General features: G+C 32.3%; 1 protein-coding gene across 4 annotated transcripts in view; it reads right to left on the minus strand.

Annotated features, from left to right (window-relative positions):
- The window catches only part of Ranbp17 (RAN binding protein 17), a 348,452-nt gene that overhangs the window by 294,746 nt on the left and 31,825 nt on the right, over positions 1-21,881 (minus strand). For all 4 annotated transcript variants that reach the window (XM_004836388.4, XM_013078434.3, XM_021239677.2 and 1 more), the window contains 7 exons: positions 19,350-19,454; positions 17,272-17,437; positions 14,307-14,380; positions 11,588-11,707; positions 9,578-9,724; positions 8,808-8,980; positions 6,283-6,476 (listed from right to left, as the gene is read on the minus strand). In XM_004836388.4, the coding sequence (XP_004836445.2) occupies positions 6,283-6,476; positions 8,808-8,980; positions 9,578-9,724; positions 11,588-11,707; positions 14,307-14,380; positions 17,272-17,437; positions 19,350-19,454 (979 nt within the window). The remainder of the gene's footprint in view (positions 1-6,282; positions 6,477-8,807; positions 8,981-9,577; positions 9,725-11,587; positions 11,708-14,306; positions 14,381-17,271; positions 17,438-19,349; positions 19,455-21,881) is intronic.

The raw sequence follows: 21,881 nt of genomic DNA on the forward strand, positions 1-21,881 counted from the left end.
CCTCAATCTGCAAATAATAGACATAAAAAATCAGCAAAGACAGATACATAATATTGAATAACTATTAAAATCTTAATTCTATCTGTATTTATAAAATACTATAGTCAACAATAGTAAACTATAATTTTTTTTCATGTGTAAATGGTATGTTTACCAGGATAGACCGCATGCTAATCCATAAAACAAGACTCAATGAATTTAGAAAAGCTGAAAAACAAAATGACATTTCAGCAAGGTAGAATTAAATTAGAAGTGAGTGGCAATAACTAGGAAAACCTCAGTATCTGTAAATAAAAAACAATTTTAAATTATCTATGAATTAACAAAGAAGTAACAATATAAATTAGAATATATTTTAACTAAATAGTAATGAAAATAAAACATTAAAATCTGTATGACAAAAGCACTGCATAATGGAAAACTTCTAGTTTTTAAGTACTAGAAAAAAACAGGAATCAAAAATAGTTTCCACCCAAAATTAAAAGGAGTATTAAATAACATCCAAAGTGAGAAAGAAAATCCAGAATAAACTTCAATGAAACAGAAAAAGAACAAGAACAATAAAGAAAATCAATGAAACTACAATCTTATAAAAAGATACAGCAAAACTGATAAATACCTACTTTGGTCAACCAGAGGAAAAGAAAAAAGAGGAAAAAAAATCACCAATATCAAGAATGAAAGAAAATCACTTCAAATCCTATAGATAATAAAAGACCAATAATGGAATATTAGGAATAACTTTCTTCCAATAAATTTAAATATAGGACAAATTTCTTGAAAGACATAAATGATTTTATTTGACCCAATGGGAAACAGAAAGTTTAGATAGTCGTATCAATTAAAGAAACCAAATTTGTAATTATAAACCCTCTGGGCCCACTGGCTCCATTGATAAATTATTTCAAACTCTTAAGGAAGAACAGCAGTATTACATAAACTCAGAAGATACAGGAGGAGGAAGGAACACTCTGACTAATTTTATAAGGCCAGCATTACCTGTTACCCAAACCAGGCAAAATCATCACAGGAAAAGAAAATTATAGACCAATTATCTATCAGAAACACTGATGAAAAATACAATTTTAAAAATTAATGATATACAATGGAACACTAAATTATGACCAAGTAGGACTTACACTTGGAAGGCACAGCTGGCTTTAACAGTGAAAAATCAATGAATATAATTTACTTTATTATAAAAGGGGGAAAAAGGTCACTTCAATAAGTGCAAAAAAAAATTAAAAACCCAAAACCAAAAAATACGCTATTCATTATAAATACCCTGAGGAATCTGAAGAAAACTTCCTCAAACTTATCATTAACATCTTCAAAAGACCTACAGATAACAACATACTCAATAAATGTTGCTTTTTGTATGTTCAGAGAACAAGGTGAGAATATCTACTTTCACCACTTTTACTCAAAATAAGGCAAGAAAATAAAAGGTATGTAGACTGTAAAAGACATGAAACAGTCTTTACTGGCAGATGATGTGATAATATACATAATCCTAAAGAATCTCTAAAAATCTATTAGAATTAATAAATTTAGCAAAGTTATGTCACAAAAAGGCATACATCAGGCAATCTCAATTAAAGTTCCAGTGAGTTTTTTTTTTAAGAAATGGCAAGCTAATGCTAAAATTAATACAGAAAGACAAAGGATGTAGAAGTGCTAAAACTGTTTTGAAAAGAGACAAGATTAGAGGAATTTTATTACCTGATTTCAAGATTTATTATAAAACCAAAATAACCAAGACAACGTAGTACGATCATAAGAACAGACATATAAAGCAGTAGTACAGAACAGACTCCAGTAACAGACCTTTGCCTTTTATGGGTAATTAGTTTTCAGCAAAGGTGTTACGATAATTCAATGGGGAAAAGATAAGTCTTTTTCAGCAGCTGGTACTACAACAACTGAATTAAATTCATGGGGAAAAAATCTTGACCCTTAACTTACAACATTCATAAAAATTAACCTGCAATGGCCCAGGGATTTAGCTCAGTGGTTCCGGCACCTGCCTTGCAAGCACAAGGTCCCGAGTTCGATCCCCGGTACCAAAAACAAAAAAAATTAACCTGAAATGGATCACAGACCTAAACATAATAGCAAAACAGAACATTAAAACTAAAAACATTTGGCATTTAAAAGACAATTAAGAAGGAAAACCAGAGACTGACAGAAAATATTTGCAAAACATATAAAAAAGGGGGATTGTCTCTAAGACAATCTTAAGACTCCATAATAAGAACACAAAAAGGCCAATTACCCAATCTAAAAATGAGCAAAAGACCTAAACAAACTACACACACACACACCACCCCTCTGATAAAAGCACACTGCTGTGGTATATATCGAGATGTCTCCCCCAAAGCCTCACGTGATGATAGGTAGAGCTTCTAAGAGGTGATCGGATCATGGGGTTCTGACACTCAATCGGTGTATTAGTCCACTGAAATGTTTATAGCTAAACGTGATGCTGGGAAGTAAAGCCTGGTCAAAAGAGGTGGGTCACTGGGGATGTGGCCTAGAAGGATATAGCTTCCTCCTTCCTTCCTTGATCTCTATTTCCCACCACCATGCCATGAGCTCTTTCTCCTCTGCCATGACCCTGTGCTATGCCACCCTGCCCTGGAGCCAGCCAACTAAGGACTGAAACCTCTACAAACTGTGAACTAAAATAAACGTTTCCTCCTTAGAGTTGTGGGTGTCAGGTATTATGTCTCAGTGATGAGAAAATAACAAAGAAACACACAAACAGCCACAAAAACACATGAAAGATGTCCAACATCATTAATCATTAGGGAAATGCAAATTAGTCACAGGGAGATACCACTAGATACCTAGTAGAATGGCTACTTAAGCAAACAATATCAAATAACACTGAGCATGTGGAGCAACTGAAACTCTTACAGTTAATGGAAATGCAAATTTATACAGATATTCTATAAAACAGTATAGCAATATTATGTAACACTAAATATATGTTTGTTATATGACTGAGCATCCATCTTGGCTATCTACCCAAGAGAAATGAAAGTTTAGATACAAAGACTTGTCCACATAAGTGTGCAACATCATAATAGCTTAAAAATTGGAATTGTAATTCAAGGGTTCACAATATGATGAACAAACTGTAGTAAAGCCATATTATGAACTATGCAGCAATAAAAAGGAACAAAATATTAATACACACAACATATTTGAGTCTCAAAAATATTATGTTAAGCAAGGTCAAACACAAAAGACTACCTATGTTTCCATTATATCAATATGTAAAAGGATAAAACTATAGTGACGGAAATCAGACCAGTAATTATCTAGGGCAGAAGTTGGAAGAGGGGAATCAAAAGGATGAAAAAATTATTTAGAACAAAGGAACTATTTTCTGTCTTGAATGTAGTGTAATTTCACAGCTATGCATAACTTGCTAAATTCATCAAATTGTATACTCCAAAATATAAGAAAAAAATATATTTGCAACTTTGATCACAAACAAAAGCTCTTAGAAACCAATAAGGAAAAAAGTCAACAACTCAAGAGAAATATGAACAAAGGAAGTTCATTTAAAAAAGGGAAAACCAACTGGTTCTTACAGTTTAAACTTCAATTATACTGAGAAATCATCTTCACACAAAAGATTCCCAAGAATTCAAAAGCTTGGTAATGTTGCCCTATGAAAGCTATATGGAAATAATCTAACAGATACAGATTACTGGTGAACCAGTAAAGTAGCCCTCATAGAACACAATTTGGCAATATCTCTAAAATTACAAATATACTGACCCTCTATCCAACAGCAATTCCACTTCTGGAAACTTATGTTAAAAACCTACACACAGGGCTGGGGATTTAGCTCAGTGGTTCTGGCACCTGCCTCGCAAGCACAAGGTCCCGAGTTCGACCCCTGGTCCCAAAAAGCCCCCAAAAAACAAAAACCCTACACACATATATACAGGGTTAATCTGTACAGTAATATATTTAAGAAGACGATAAAAAACTCATGACTATCACAGTGGAGGGAATAACTAAGTAAATTATGATACATTAAAAATATTCTGTATCTACAAAAAATATGTTTTCTATATACAAATTTGAAAATAGTTCTAAAACACATTGTTAAATGAAAAAAAGCAAAGAGTACAACAGTAAATGTGGTATGCCAAAGTCTGTGTTAATAATGAAGAGATAAGAATTTATACATTCATAAGTCTTTATACGTGTATAGTTTGGAAATCAAAACTAGTACAGATGGCTACTTGCTAAGATGATGATAAAAAATAGAGCACTAGAACAGAACACAATTTTTTTACAATACAAATATATTATCTTTTCTAAAACTTAGATGAATTAATTCAAATCAAGTTTGATATGTGATTTGTTAAGATAGCAGATATGTTAAAAAAAAAGGTCACAAACCCGGAGACATTATTTACAATTTTTAAAAAAAGGGATTTGTTTTAAAACTATATAAAGGTTATGAGGGTATAGCTCAGTGGTAGAGTTCTTGTGCAGCATGCATGAGGCCCTGGGTTTGATCCCAACATTACCAAACAAAAACAAAACAAAAACAGAAACAAACCCAAACATGTTTGTCTTTCTCTTACATATATCACTCCTGAAAATCAGTAAGAGAAAGTCATACAATCCAATAGTAAAGGGGAAACGAACAAGAGATCCACATATACCACTGAGAATGACACATGAACAGTAAGTATGAAATAATGCTGACTTAATCAGGGGAGTTAAAATACTATCTCAACTATACTGTCAAAAATTTGAGTCTAATAATCTGAGATAGTTGGTGAGAATCTAGGTTAATGCAGCAACCTAGTCTCTGGCACAGTCTCTTATTTTTATGAGTAGAATTTTACCAGAACACAGCCATACATATGTGGCTCCATCCCAGCTATAAAAGTAGAGTTGAAGAGTTGCAACAGAGTTCTAAAACATTTACAGAGCTTCTTCTAAAACTTCTAAAACACTTCAAGAACAAGGTTGCCAATTCCTGATAGATACCAATGGAAATGTGCGAACACTATTGGTAGATGTAGAGAAAATTACTTTAAAAATAGTTTGAAATTATCTACTAAAGCTTATTATGTTAGGCACAACAATCTTTACAGCGACTATAACTATACAGTATCAGCAAAAAATATAACAAATAGCAAATACCCATTGAAAAGGGATTCATAAATGAACTGTTCATATTTAAGCAACCTAAAAGTGCAAGGCAGTAAAAATTATGGAATATGCATCAATATAAGCTCTCGCATATGTGTTACTAAGAAATACTAATAGAGCAAGTCATAGAAGAATAAGGATCCAGTATGATTACATTTGTTTAAAGATCAAAAATATGCAAATCCATATATTATTTTCAGAACAGATGTACGGTAAAACTGAAGAAAAGGTATCTACTCATAAACATGAAATGATTGTTAAGTATTCTGATGGCAGGAAGGAGAATAGATTGAGAAAGACGAACGAAGGATGCTGCAAAGATACTGGCAGTGACTTACTCTTTAAGATAGATGATTCTCTTTTTACTACTATTCTGTATGTCTCAATATATATAACATCTACATATTTAATATTTAATAATTTTCAACATGTGAGAATGGGACGTCATTGAAAACAAATGTGAATTCTATCCCTTACCAAGCTCACTTTCCAGCATAAAATAAAAGAAACAAACATGAAAAAAAATTCTGGAACTATATTAAACTGTTGGATAAATAAAATTTCATTCTTATAATAAAATACCTATTTAAAAGTTGAAAAATGGACAGGCACAGTACTGCACACCTGTAATTCTAGTTACCTGAAAGGAAGATAATCACAAATTTAATGCTAGCCTGGGCACCTCAGACTGTCTTAAAATAAAAATAACAAGGGCTGAGGATGTAACTCAGTGGTACAGTGTTTGTGTGGCATATGTGAGGCATTGGTTTCAATCAGGCAACTATAGAAATGAAAGAAATATGATTATTCAAAAAGACAGTTATGCTATACTATCTGCTCAAGGATCATTATCAGCTTTTCTTGATATGAATGCCACAGAGAAGTATTTCCTAAAATTATCAAGGAGAATTAAAAATCAACTATGAAGCTACCAAAATACCCACCAGGTTAATAAAATTAATAGCTTACTAGGGAACCAGAAATTGGGGAAAATACATATAAACAATTTTCAGTAAGATTATTAAAGTGAGTCATGATACTACTTAATATTCATTATACTACTCACATAATAGTCACATAAAATTTACTAACCTTCTTGAATTGCCATGTCCACAGTTATCCGAGAAGACGAATGCAGAAGTTTTTGGTAATTCTGTGCATTTCGGTCGAACAACTGTACAAGAAGAGTACATGTCTTTTCATATTCACATCTACTGACGGTGCACAACTGCTCCAGCTGCTGAAATACAGTAGCAGTATCATCTAGCGGATCATCTAAATGATCTCTGCAAACACACAAAAAAGTTTTCAGTTAACATTAGAATATGATATACTTTTATTCACACAAATAAACTTTATGTTAAATAATTCTGTGATGGATAAAGAAATAAAAGATTAGAAGGTAAGAAATTCTCTGTGAAGATGACATGATTACGTATATAGAAAATTTCTCAAAAAAGCTATGGGAACTCACAGGTGAATCTGCTAAGGCCACAGCATACAATGTCAATATACAAAATCAACTCTGGAAATAAACTTTGGAAATTTAAATTTTAAAAAAGTATCATACAAAGGCTCTGGGGAATACAAAATATTAATCTAACTCAATTATACAATATCTGAAGGTTGAAATTATAAAACACTGATGAAAGAAATCAGAAAAGAGCTAAGACAGACATGCTCACTGACTGAAATACTACATATTGATGCCATCTCAATTATTCACCCAAATTAAACTACAGATTCAATGCAATTACAGTCAAAATCCCTGTGAAAATTCTTTGTAGAAATTGACAAAATGATTCTAAAAGTTACATAGAAAAGCAAAGGAAGTAGAACAGACAAAACCATTTTGAAAGGGAAAATTAAGTTAGATAATTCACATTCTTTGGTTTCAAAATTTATTGTAAAGTGATAGTAATTAAGATAGGGTACTAGTGGAAGAAAAGACACATGGATTAGTCAGAATAATCTAAAAATAAAACCACATATATGTAGTCAATTAATTTTTATAACTAAGTAAAGAAAATTCAATGGGAAAAAGTCTTTTTCACAAATAGTGTTGGATAACTACCTGGTCATTCTTATAAAAGTAAAAGAACTTGAATTTTACATCATATATTATACAAAAATTAACTTGAAATTGATCACAGACTTAAATATAAATTTTAAAACTATAAAACTTCTAGAATAAAAAAATCTTTGTGACCCTGGATAAGGTAAAAAGTTCTTTAGATATGACAATAAAACATGATACACAGAAGAAAAAGACAGTTTGGTCTTCAATAAAATTTAAAACTTCTGTTATTCTGAAGACTTAAGAAAAAAATGATACACGCAGAGAAAATATACTGTAAAGACAAAATTATATATGATCAAAAGACTTGTGAACAGAATATACAGATCACTCAAATCTCAATAAGAAAATAACCTGCTTTTAAAAAAAAGGCAATAGGCACTTTGCCAAAGAATATATAAAGATGGTAAATAAGCACATGAAAGATGCTCCACATTATTCTCATTAAGGGAATGCAAATTAAATTAACAATAAAGCATCATAATATCCTAGAATGGCTAAAATTTTTGAGAAGTGACAATATCATCATCAACTGCTAGTGAGAATGCAGAACAACTAGATCTTTCCTACATGTCAAGCAAGTCGGCAAAATTTTATAGCCACTTTGTATGATTCACATTTTCCTAAATATTTCCACTTCAACTCTTTATAGCTAATACTGGCAACTCTGGTTCTACTTATACACTTCAGAAATGTCAGAGTAAAATCTGATCTTAGGGCCAGGGATTTAGCTTAGTGGTTCCAACGCCTGCCTCGCAAGCACAAGGTCCAGAGTTCAATCCCCAGTACCAAAAAAAAAAAAATTTGATCTTAGAATAAAAAAATGCTCTAGCAATTTTGGAAAACAGGTGGCAGCTTTTTAGAAAATACACATTTATCATGCCAAGAATCCTATAGTTAGGTATTTACTAAAGAGAAATGAAAACTTAGATCTGTACAGCAATGTTTTCAGCAGTTTTATTCAAATGGCCAAAAGTGGAAACAACCCAAATGTCCATCAATAAGTAAATGGATAAACAAACTAATATATCCACAAAATGGAGTATTACTGAGCAATGAAATGGAAATAACTACTGATACAACATGGAGGAATCTCAAATGCAATCATGCTAAGTGAAAGAAGCCAGACTTCAAGAACTATGCATATTACGGCCGGGGATTTAGCTCAGTGGTTCTGCCGCCTGCCTCGCAAGCACAAGGATCCAAGTTCGATCCCCGGTACCAAAAAAAAAAAAAAAACTATGCATACTATATGATTTCATTTTTACAACATTCCAGAAAAGGCAAAAATTACAGAAAAACAGAACAGCTCAGTCATCATCAGAACTGAGGGCTGACTACAAAGGGATCCAAAAACTCTTTTGGGGTGACAGAACCATTCAGTATTCTATCGTGATGGTAGTTAGCATATACAGATGTGTATACTGTCATAGAGCTGTACTTTAAAGAGGGTAAATTTTAAAATTTTAACTCAAATCTGAAAAAAATTCCAAGATGCAAAAGATGAAAACATAACAGAAACACTTAGTTTTTTTAATACCTCACAACTACAGCCACAGATTCCAACCGAGAAGTGATAAAGGCCTTGGTGATTTCAGGTGCGTAAGTGTCTAATAAGTGGGGTTCAGTTGACTTCACAAAAGGAACTGATGCTACCATCCTTTGCCACAGAGTTAATAAATAATGAATACTGTTGGGAGCAAACTCCCAATGCTACAAGGAAATAAAAAGTTATTCAAAATGACATCATACCTTTATAGAATAAGAAATACAGAGCAAAATTACTAACTGTACATTTTAAATTTAAATTCTGATTACATAAATAAAATTTTAGTCTGATTATATAGGTAATTAACACTTCATATAGCAAATTTTATAGATGCAAAAAATGAAACCAACATCTTCCACCATTATACCACACAGATATGACCTTTTTAAAATACTGTATTTCCGTTTAATCATTCCATGAGTATATTTTTCATAGAGTTGACATCATATGGAAAACAGGATTAACTTCTCCCCCAAACTTATAAAAAGAATTTTCCCATAAAACAATCTATAAAACTATCACTTCTCTTCTTCATATAGATTTCACTATTGCTTCTCAAGTCATTCTTCAGTTATTAGACATTTAGGTAGCTCGATAATTATTTTTATAAATGCTGCAGTGAAGTTTTTACCTAAATCTCTACAAAGCACAATTCAACAAAGTAGTCAAATTAATAGATATCAAAACAAGAACAGTGGTACTATCCTTTGCCAAAAATTGTTTTAAAACTACAGTTTAACATTAATTATATTTTTACTTACCTGTAAGCTAGTGATAGTAAAATTAGCAATCAGTCTGATAACTTCAGGATATTCCTTCACCATGACTAATTCTCCCAGCTGATAATTTGACTTTAAACGAGCTAAAAATCGACAAAATTCATGGTAATTACCTGGATCAGACAAACCCTAAATTATGAGACAAAAAGAAAAGCATTTTATACAAACCAACCTATTGATAATACAAACCAACCTATTGATAATAAAAACCAACAAAATTCCAAAGTATTTCATTATGTTGCCTAGTTTGCAATGGGTATTTAAAACACTTTGGATCAACTGGGTAAACAACAATATAAGCAAACAAGTGATTCCTGCTAAATTAAATGTTGTCATCAATTATTAAAAATAAGGAACTCAGACTACAGTTTTAAAGAAGCTTTGGACCACAATGACTAAAATATAATGTTTTGGAAACCTTTTAGAGAAGGAGACTGGGAGAGGGAGAGCGAAAAGGAAAGAATATGAAAGAATGAATCGTGCTTTAAACAGAAGTCAACAAGGGACTTGAAAAATACTTAAGATGAAAAATAAGAATGGGATGCTAGAAATGAGCAATACAAACTAGACTTAAGTGTTGTGTGTATGGGCACATAATAGAAATTTCTTTTAATTAAACACTTACAAGTACTTACAGTCATTGTGCCCTCAAGTTAATTCCCTGTTTCTAAATGGACAGTCATTCAAATTATTGCAATGTAGGGAACAGTATTTAATAAAATACCTAAAAGATACACAGGTAACTTTTAGGAGAGGATACATTTAAAAGAAAAGACCAAAAAAGTGTCTCTCTCCAGTTGTCTGCGAGCTCCTGGAAAATAGGGCAAATGTGTTATCATCACTATTGTTTCAGTATTTTGCAGTATATACTGTAGTTAGCATAAAATAAAATTCAAAAGAGCATCAGTTTAATACTGAGGGAGCTCCATAAAAGAATACATAATAATATGTAATTATTAAGAACAAATGCCAAGAAGACATTTTGAATAACATGGTTGAGATTCTAAAATAATATAACTTTCACAGCGAAACATCAATATGAGGATGTTGGAAAGTCATTTAAGAGAATTATCTGAGACTGGCATAGTATCTTCCACAATATAGGCTTATGACAGTGAGTTCAACTAAAAATTTTGAAGTATACTGGTAAAATTCTATTTACCAATAAAACTAATAAATATACTAACATTGAAAAGATAAAACAAATGCATTACCTATTAAGATATTTCTGTGAATAACCTACAAAATAACTGCTTTCTATAGAATATTTTACTTTGTATCATGCCTTATTTCTGTACAAGGATATAATCTGCCCCTCCGAAGTTATCAATAACTAAGAGGCTTAGATATAGCTCTTTAAATTACCATATAACCTTTTTAAATCTGTAGTTTAATTAAAGATATTTTAAACCAGAAACAAAACAGTGAAACAGAATATTAATCTAGACACTCAAAATCACTCATTAATAATGGCTTTGCAATTCTCTCAAAAGAATATTGCTAGGGAAGCTCTGAAGTTACTGCAGAGTAGATTTTTAAATCTATAAACTTTTATTTGTCCACAAGAGGGCAAAAAGACAGTATTCCATTATTTAAAGTCACTCCAGTATCCTCATTTAGAACTATATCAAATCTTCTAGTTCAGAAGGTAGATATAACCCTGAATTAATTGCCTCAATAAATTAACAAATGCAAGCAACGAAATGCCGTACGATGGTAAAAGACAGAAGCATAATAAAATATATGTCCTCTACTCTAATTTGCCTAAAAGAAAAAAAAGAATCAAAAGAGAAGAAACACAGAAGTCTTCTATGGAAATACCCATTTGTTAAAGTTGTCCATTTCTACTACAAATGAGACCTAAGAAAGATGAGTAAGATACTAAATATTTTCTTCCAAAATCATATAAATTCATAATGAGTTCATAATGTGCCTTTGAGCAGAAATACTATTTCTATATGCTAAGTATTAATTAAATTACTTCATAAATACCTGAGGATTTTCAAGTATCCTTTTTACTCCCTTAATTAAATTACCAAGGTACGTGGCACGTTCAGGACTGCTAAATAAAGACCTTCTTGTAGAAGCAAACTGCACTAAACATGAAAGTGCCTAAAAACAATAAGAAAAATTCATTTCAAATTTAAAAGTAGGTATTGCCACATATAAAAATTACTAAGTTTTAACTTACAATGCATTTCATTTTCACGATAAAAAAATTTATAGATTAAAAATAATAAAAGCTAAATACCATCAACCACTATAACCACCTACAACCCTTCTACTCCACCACTAAAATTCCTATTTCTGTTTCCCCTCCAATATTTTCTCATACACTAGTTCTGCAGAGCAAGGTCTGCATATACATATGTTCAGAAGCTCCCAACTGCTTATGATGTCTCATTCTTGCAAAACAAGAACCAAGTGTTCTAGCAAAAAGATGATTTTATGATATAATATATTTTTCAAATACTCTAAATTATGCACTGTAGTAACCTGAAAGGGGGTAAAAATCATATAATTTGACTTAATCCAGCACATCTCAAACTTATTTGGTCAAGGACTATTTCACATCATACATCAGTATCTTAAGGAACATTTTGGAAAATGCTGCTAAAAGAGTTAAATTCCTAAGGAGTACCTGTGGTATACTTACTTTCCTAAAGTTTCCAGACAATTTCACTCCTTGGGTTCTTAATTCTAATGGTACCTACTGAAGTCTGTCTTATTAAGTGAGAAGCCCAAAATTCACAACTTTAAGCCAAACTAGACTATGTTTTGTTTTGATCCATACTGCTTGCCCACTTAAAAAAAATTAAAATCAGCTGTCAACACTTAAATTATCCATTAGGAGACTTCATACAGAATGTCTGGCTCTTTTGACAAGGATAAAAATAGGGATGAAGGGCCAGGGATTTAGCTCAGTAGTTCCGCCGCCTGCCCCACAAGCACAAGGACCTGAGTTTGATCCCCAGTACCAGAAGAAAAAAAAAAATTGGGATGAAAACTGAAAAATCAAAAGATTTCCTTTTTTAGATAAGTCCAGTTTGCCACAGCCCCCACAGTTAAAAAACAAAAACCAAACACCCTCGCCAAACCAAACAAAATAAAACCTCTTTAGTCAACTCTGATGTGCAGGCTTAGAAACTACTAAATGTATTAAAAGTAAAAGCAAAACACCACCCAGGCATGGTGGTGAACTCCTCTAATCCCAGCATTCTTACAGGAAGCTGAGGCAGGAAGATGACAAATTCAAGTCCCACTGGGCAACTTAGCGAGACCCTGTCCCAAAATAAAATATAAAGAAGGCTGAAGATGTAGTTCAGTGTAAAGGTCCTAGGTTCAATTTCCAGTCTTGCCAAGGAAAAAAAAAAAAAAGGCAAAACACCAGGGGGCTTTTGGTCCCAAAAGATGTGGGTTTTAATCCCAATATTAGCCTGATGCCTTACATTCGGCTGTTTAGCCATTCTGGGTCTGTTTTTTGTTTTACTAGGTCAACCTACTAGGGGCAGTGTTAGTAACCTTGCATGGCCACTATGGACTAAGCACTACGTAATAGGATAAGTATGATGAATGTCAGTTACTATCTTGAGAACAAAGCAGATGTTTTCTACTTTATTTTTCACTCACTGGTACTTTTGTGTTTAATTCTAAAACATAATTATAAGAAACTATGGTTTTAAAACAATTAAAAGCAACACTGTCCTGGCTGAAAGACAGGCTATGACATCACCTAGAAACATGAGTACCCAGTGAAATTCAGTTTAACTACCACTACCCTAAACTCTTGATTCAAGAATGGACATGTTTTTTAAAAGGGGATATAGCTTTATGAATTTGTTCCTCTATTCTAAGTGATAACATACCCATATAAGCACACCACTGACACATATTTTAAATCTGAAACATCTTTTTTCAGAAAATAGCACGAGAATTCCCCTTTATTTCTCAAAATTTGGATACTAAACTTACAGTTGTTTTAATGTTGCCAATATATTTTAGATGCTAAAAAGACGAAGCCCACAGACTCTAATGTAATACATATATATATATATAAATAAATAAAGAGTTTTAAGAATTTTGGAGCATGCAATAAAATTTGATTAAAAAATAAATGAACAGGCCGAGGATTTAGCTCAGTGGTGCTGCTGCCTGCCTCACAAGCACAAGGTCCTGAGTTGGATCCCCAGTACCAAAAATAAATAAATAAATAAATAAATGAACAAGAGTAATGAGCACAAGTCAAATAAGAAGATCCGCTTTGTTTCTCATCACAGATATCTGATGAAGGCTATCAAGCCTAAAACATACATGGAGGCAGATAGGGTTGAGGAAGTACTAGAGAGAAGTAATAGAAAGAAAGGTCTGGATGGTGTGGCTGACTGTTGCACATGGGCCCTGTGGAAACTAACTAGGAAGAAACATGGAGGTTGATTAAGTTGTCTTGGCTTTGGCTTTTGGCAGGAAAAAAAAATCAACAGTTACTGATTCTGAGCTCAATATTCAAAAAAGGGATGGACTATTAACAAAATAAATAAAATCTGACAAAGAGTTGAAGCAATATACATCCCAGAAAATATAAGAACTATTTGTGAAAGATCAAACCAATCGAATACATAAGTAGAATCCTTGACAGTAAATACTTATCACCCCTTGCTTTCATTAAAGATCACAGATAATTTCAATGGCACAATGGATGACTTTTACTTACTAACTGAGACAGTAGTGGTGGAAGTGAATGATACAAATTGAAGAAAAGATCCAATGTTTCTGTTTCCAGGAAAACTGAAAAAAAAAATTATATTCTAATACCATTACTTTCAATCCAGTGATAAGACATTATCACACAAACTGAGAACTCCAATATCTCCACATATAGCTACTCTAGTTTTGGCTAAATTAAATTCCTAGCCACTTTCCCATAAAAGATGAAACAATATAGAGATAAAAATTAACCAGCTAAGATGGTCCTTATTTCTACGTAGAATCTACAGTTTTAATAAGACACTCTATTTCATTTATAATATAAACATTATTTAAAAATTCAAAAAGTAAAAAGTACTAAGAAGTAATACAAAAGCTGTATCATAGTCCATTATAAATATGTGCCTTTCAATATGTATACCTGTATTTCCAAATACTTTATACTACTTTCTTCATTTGATTTTTTTCCTTATTTTAGGTATCAGCTGAATTCCTATTCAGGTAAATGAGGTTTTAGCTGTCTAATCACTCACCTTGTAATTACATCTATACCACTCTCTACATGCTTTCTCCTTCTATTATTATTACAATTTGTGATTAAATCAATTCTAAAGTATTTACATTTACTATGGCTATGTAAAGAATGTTAACAGCTTAGGAGTATGGTACAATTATATCACACACTCTCTGAATTTAATCACGGCATCTTTTCAGTGCTTAGTTGTACATTTATCTGCCATTAAATGTTTCCAAATGCTGACAGATTTGTAAAATGTTCTTCAAAACCTTTCCGCAAAATCTATAACATCAAATAACCTACCATTTCCATTCTCCTACTCAAACCTCTCAGAAGCTTCAACTTGAAATAGTTATTCCCTAACTTTGTCATATAACTGTCTCCTTTTTACATCTATTCATTGTCTTGTCTTTTTCCCAAATCCCCTTCTTCTACTTTATTGGCTTTTATATCAAATAGCTTCTTGACAGCAAGTGCATGAGGGATAAATTTTGAGAGGACTTGCATATCTGAAAAGGTCTTTATCCTAAACTCAATAATTTGCATCTAGTTTTTTTTGTTGTTGTTGTTTTGTGGTTTTATTGTTTGTTTGGTACCAGGGATCGAACTGAAGTCCTTGCGCTTGTGAGGCAGGTGGGGAAACCACTGAGTTAAATCCCTGGCCATTTGCATCTAGTTTAAAAATAATTTTTTCTCAGAAGTCTGAGGACTACTTTATTGTTTTCTAGCTTTCAATACTGTTATTTTTTTTTTTTTTTCTGGTACCGGGGATCAAACTCGGGACCTTGTGCTTGGGAGGCAGGCATGGTGTCACTCAGCTAAATCCCCGGGCCTTCAATACTGTTATTAAGAAGTCTAATTCCACTCTTGAACTCAATCCAGTGTAGGTGACATACTTTTTTCTTTCTTGTATAATGTACAGCTTTTTCCTGTATCTACATTTTGAAATGTCATGATCCTGAGGCTCAGTGCATATCACATTTCATTCATTATGCTAGGTACTTAAGGGGCCCTTTCAATCCAAAAATATATCCTTCAGTGCTGTGAACTTTTTTGATATTTGTTTGCAAATTTCCTTGTTTTCTCTGTTCTCTTTTTAGAACACATAACAGAGCCAAGACCTCTTGTTTCATCTTCTAATTTTATATATGTATAAATTTTTCTCTTATCAAACATCTCTTTGCTTTATTCTTCTTTCTAAATTTCATTAACTTTCTCTTCTAATTCTTCTACTGTGTGCAGTATTTGGCAGCTGTCTCTTAAATATAGCAATTCTCTGAATTTTCATTTTTAAAACCTGTTCTTATTTCAGGGATGTACTTCCTTTTGTTACCTCTCTGGGGATCATTATTATATCCTTTGAAAATTCTACTCCACCTTCCCAGTACCAAAAAAAAAAAAAAAAAAATTCTACTCCACCTTGACTGTTTATATTAATTCCTTAATTTTTTGCTTAAACTTTGAGATAACTGCGGATTCATAATGTAGCTGCAACAACAAATACAGATAGACTCAACATTTCATCCAGTTTCTCACGATGGTAATTTCTTGCAAACTTACATTACAGTACAATTAAGAAGTGTACACTGATACATTTCACAAATTTTATTCAAATTTCCCAATTTTACATGTACTTATGTGTGTATACATGCATGTTTTTAGTCTTGCAATTTTTTATTACGTGTTGATTCATGAAACCATCAGCAGTCAAGATACAGAACACTAAGTCTCTGTTGTTTTAGTCTTTGATTTCCATATTAGAGGTTCTCATAAAATCTGTGGTGCTCTACTGTATCATGTAATCCTATATCTGAAGCATCTCCAGTTTTAATTTAAGGAAAAAAGCTCTGGTCTTGGGAAGCAAGGGAGTAGTGCAGACATGAAAAAGATAAGAAAAGGCAATCACCTAGCTGCACAAGTGGTAGAAAAGATCAAGTTAAAAATAATCTTTTTGTCAGTCATTTCAGACTGATTCCCCAACTCGAACTTCAGAGATACCCTAGTGCTACCATTCTTCTGGGAAATGAGGGAAATAAATCAGGTTATTTTTTTCTTAGTATTTCTCCTCTAGGAAAGTAAGTTCCAACTCACCTCTGTTAATTTACTTACTCTTAACTCATTCTCCTTATAACCCTGAAAAATATGTTGACATTTCTTGCTAACTATTGGATCCTTCCCTACTCAGTTTATCTGAAAATTTAAAGAGCTCTTGATTTTCCTACCTAGTTCTACAGCAATCGTTTTTTTTGTTCAAAATCAAAATATGGCAGTTACTATGCTATAAATTGTGGAAAACTTTGCAACACTGTGAACAACAGCTACTTTGGGTTACAAATCCTCCTGAGATCCTTTTGATTGCTAGTGAAAAAACAGAGATGACTATACACACAGCAACTATACTGCTTACTTCTGCACCATTTATATTGACTATCCCTGTTGCAAAATTATTTCTTACTTGCTCTCCAGGTTGTTGGTATCTGCACTGTGCAAAGATCATCTGCAGATTCATCTGCTGAACTGCCAATAAAGTCAAAGCTTAAGCAGTTGAGGACCAATTTCAAGACCTGCATCACCAGATTTTGTTGACACTGGTCCTGAAGATTTAAAGGTTTAGATAATACCTGAAAGAAGTTCAAAATAAAATAAAACATTATGAAATGTATCAGTAAATGTTAACTTGACATATTCAACTTCAATGCCAAAAAGTAGTAAAAAAAAAAAAAGAATAGCAAAGTTATATTGTCCCAAATATTAAGGAAAAATGGTGAATTTTTTAAATGACAGACTATTTCAAATTTAATTTTGTAAAGTGAGACTGAAAATGTTTACATTTAACTATGCAGTGCAGGTCACCTAAAGTTGTAAGAGGCGACTTGAGGACAAATACTCGTACATAGCCATGTATGTATGTCTACAGGATTTGTTAATTCAACAAATGCTTTGAACAAACTGAAAATACAACTTTCTTTAAGGAAAACCTGGCTAACTTTATGTATGAATAACCTATATTTGACTAACAAAGGCTGTCAAAACTGTGTGTGGAAGAACACTCACAAGCTTCTGAAGAACAATCCTGACCACCAAAATAATGTCCATTCTGCCACAACATGAAAAGATTATACCTTTTAAGGATAGCTCACAAAATATTTGTAAAGAAAGTGATATGAAACTTGGGATTCTCCTAGAATAATATGCAAAGAAATAAAGTGGGTAGGGGCTGGGGATTTAGCTCAATGGCACCATGCCTGCCTCGCAAGTGCAAGGTCCTGAGTGCAATCCCCGGTTCCACCAAAAAAAACCCCCCCAAAACAAAAAAAAGAAACAAAGTGGGTAGGTAGAGATAGAGATGAAACAAGAGTAGCCATGAGTTGTTACTGTTCAGTTGGTTGAAAGTTTCAAGGGCGTCAATTATACTATTCTACTTATATCTGTACAAGTTAAATTTTTCCATACTAAAAGAAAATTTTTAAGACCAGATCTTTTAGATTCATTTAATGTGGCAAGTATTATGTTACTGTACAAATTGAGCATCCCTAACCCTCAAATCCAAAATCCACTGTAATCCTAAACTTTTAAGCATCCATATGCCACTCAAAAAGGATTCAATTTTTGTAAATTTCAGATTTTGGATTTTTGGATCAAGGATGCTCAACCAATAAAGTCTATGCAGATATTCCAATACTGAAAAACTCCAAACTCTGAAATACATCTGGTTCCAGCTATTTAGGATAAGGAAGACTTAAGCTCTACCACAGAAATGAAATACACTGAACTTAATTCTTTTCACAATTCTGGTCACAAACTGAGTTGGTCACAAACGGAACCAAATTTCCCCATAAGGTCAACACTGAACCTAACCATTGACTTTGATTTGGTTCACAATCGATTCGGTCTATGACCAGAATAATAGAAAGAATTAAGTTTGTGAACTGAGGTACCACTGTACATAGAAACTAATGCTTAGTGGAACATACTTTGGGAAATGCTGTATTATGCCAACTAACAAGCTCGAGCAGTATGATGGAATCCCTGTATTATGTAAGAGAACATGAAACAATTGTGAATCATGTAGTCACTACTGTTCAATAGGACATATGGAACCAAAACAGAATTCTCATTTCCCAAAGAAAATAATCAACTCAACTATGCTGGCTAAATGATGAATAAATTATGACAACTGATGAATTATGAAAACTTACCATCATTTAATTTTTTATATGCAAAGTATGGGCAGGCAGGCAAAAAGAATTAAGACAATTAGATTTTACAATTAATCTATAGTAAGAAGACAATGAAACTACTATTTAAGGATAACTTACTAAGTTTCCTTTGGATTTCACCTTATATACCCAGTAAGTAAATGTCGATTTCCTGAAACTGCTTATAGATTTGTGCAAATTTACTATATTTAAGACTGTCCATAATAATTATTTTAAAGGCAGAATTGAGGGGCAGAATCCATTTAAATTATCTTGAACCCCTTAAAATTTCCTAAATACTCTAACCAGTAAATTGAATTATTAAATTATTTACCTCTTTTAGAAGAGAACATGCTAGTACAAATATGTCTTTGAGAGAAGTGTCACGAAATGAGGTAGCTATTTTCCTGTGTTTTGCTGAAGGTCTAGAATAATCAACCTGAAAAGATCAAGAGTAATTAGTTTAACCAGAACTAACAAGAAGCAAAGCAAAAATTTACTAAGTAAGTAAAAGAAAGGAAATAATAATTAAAGAATCATATTGCAAGGAACTGTTTAAGAGCTTTTAAAAATCCACCAGGATAAGTAACTTGCTCAAGATTACTCAAAGAGTTAATGGCAGAGTCAGAGTTAGAAACCAAGTTTCTGGACAGTTTCAATTCAGCTTTTTTCCTACAAACCATACTAACCAAAAATAAAAGGCTGAACAGATCACACTTGCAGCATAGCAGTATAAACTACTCTGGTAACAAAAAATAAGCAACAACTCCTGAACTATGCACCATATTTCCCATTATTCCTGTAACAGCTCTACTCCTTAGATATCATCTGTAAAATGAGGATTCTCTAAGATAATCTTCATATTTTAACATTTTGTAAATCAGCCAAATGAATTAAGTTACAGAAAAATTCTATATGAAAGTGACATTTTTTATATATACCATATATGTCACTGTTTCATGTCACTGGTATTCTGAATACTATGTCATTAATATTCTGCAAAGAAACAAAAGCAGAAACTATAAATATGATTTATTATATAAGAAATACCACATTCTCTCTGGATATATTAACTAATGGCAAATAATTTTTAAGAATAAATTTAAAAGACTAACTCTTGAGTGTCCATCTAAAATATAACATTCAAAATTATACCAATACTAATAAATTTTCATTTATCAATAGGAAGAAAGCAAACAACGTTGAGGTTTGATACCCATATGATCATTAACTCTAGAGTCCAGAGTTATTGCAGAATTATTTATTCTTTTTGCTATTTGAAAGAAATAAACCATTTTCCTTGCTAATGTTTATTGATTTGAAAGAAACAGTAAACTAAAAATTGATTATCTGACACTTCCTAAGCTCCAACACAGAATTTAGATTATATTTAAATGCCTCATTTACTATAGAACACAAAGCATAATACCAGTCTGAATTACAGAGAGTAGTAACTGGAATCTATATCCATATATAGTATTAGAATCAGCACTTTCAGTGTTCCTCCCTTAATTTAAATCAAATTTCAAAGTCTGTCTCTCCTACAATACTTTCCTCCACATGTAAGAAAAATTCTCTTTAACACAAATTAGTAAGAGCATACAGCACCATAATTCCAATTTTTAAAGTACCCTTCACATATTATTCCACTTAATCCTCAAAACTAACCTTTGAGATACATATTATCCTTTTTTAAACACCTGAGAAAATTAGACTAGCCTCTTATTACCACCATATCCATACTATCGAGAGAAAGCTTGGATTTACTGAGTACCTTCTACATACTATTTGCTATGCTAGCAGTTTTATCTGACCTTAATGAGATCTATGTAAGCAGGTGTCATCCCAACTTTTCAGAGTAAGTCTGAAGACGTTAAGAAATATTATGTACAAAGGAGACAGCAATAGAGCCAAAACACAAATCTGTTTTATTCAAAGTTTTTGTCAAAGCTTGCATGCTTATTTAATTGGAGATACCATTTAGATCTCCAATATTTTGAGAAGAGGAATTGCATGTCCATTTTCTACTGTACACTTACACCTCCTACCAACTAGGCATAGGATATTTTAGTTGCTGATAATTGTATACTGTATATACTCCAGCAACAGTAGAGCAGGCTTCTAAAAAAGTAGGAAAACTTATATTCCTCTTCTAACATTTTGGATTATTGTCTTAAAAGATACATCTTGTTAACTGACACCGAATGAATTTATAAGGCGCACATCTGAAAACTATAACATTGGATTTTGCTCATGTACTATAGATCTCCCCCAGAATGCTTGGTTCAGAAATGCTTAATAAATGCTACTTGAAACTAAAAGTGCCATAAAATTAAGGCTGAGTAAAATATCTCCACTGAAGCCACATTTTTGTCACCATATGAAGCCAAATAAAACTTCAGATCTTAGAGATTTTCTTCAAAGATACTTGGTTCTATGCAAGGTAATCCTGGAACATCTTGTGCCAGAAGAAACAAAAGTATTCAAAGAATGTAAGGTAATGTTGAATCACCAAAAATCAGCTTGAAGTCTCTTAATAGCCAAATGTTGGAAAAGGTGAGCATCAAAATAATATCAGTAATGAACTGTAACCTTTTAAGTAAAACTAGAAAGTAGGAATCTGTATTACTACAAACAAATCGATAAATTTTAAGTCTGATGGGGAACAGGAATTTTTAGTCTTAAAGTAGTAGCTCTCCATATAATATTTATTAATTACAAAGGGGAAAAGAATATACAATAAGATAGCACAGTAGAGACCATCTTAATTAAGAGACCAAAGTGAATATCATAGTGATGTGATAAATCAAATCACACATTTCCTTATACAATGAGAAGACCACAGTATCATTTCTGTGATATTCTT

The sequence above is a fragment of the Heterocephalus glaber genome, unplaced genomic scaffold, assembly GCF_053883595.1.
Source record: "Heterocephalus glaber isolate CG9 unplaced genomic scaffold, H.glaber_assembly_v1.0 deba00001606, whole genome shotgun sequence".
NCBI classification, from domain to species: domain Eukaryota; kingdom Metazoa; phylum Chordata; class Mammalia; order Rodentia; family Bathyergidae; genus Heterocephalus; species Heterocephalus glaber.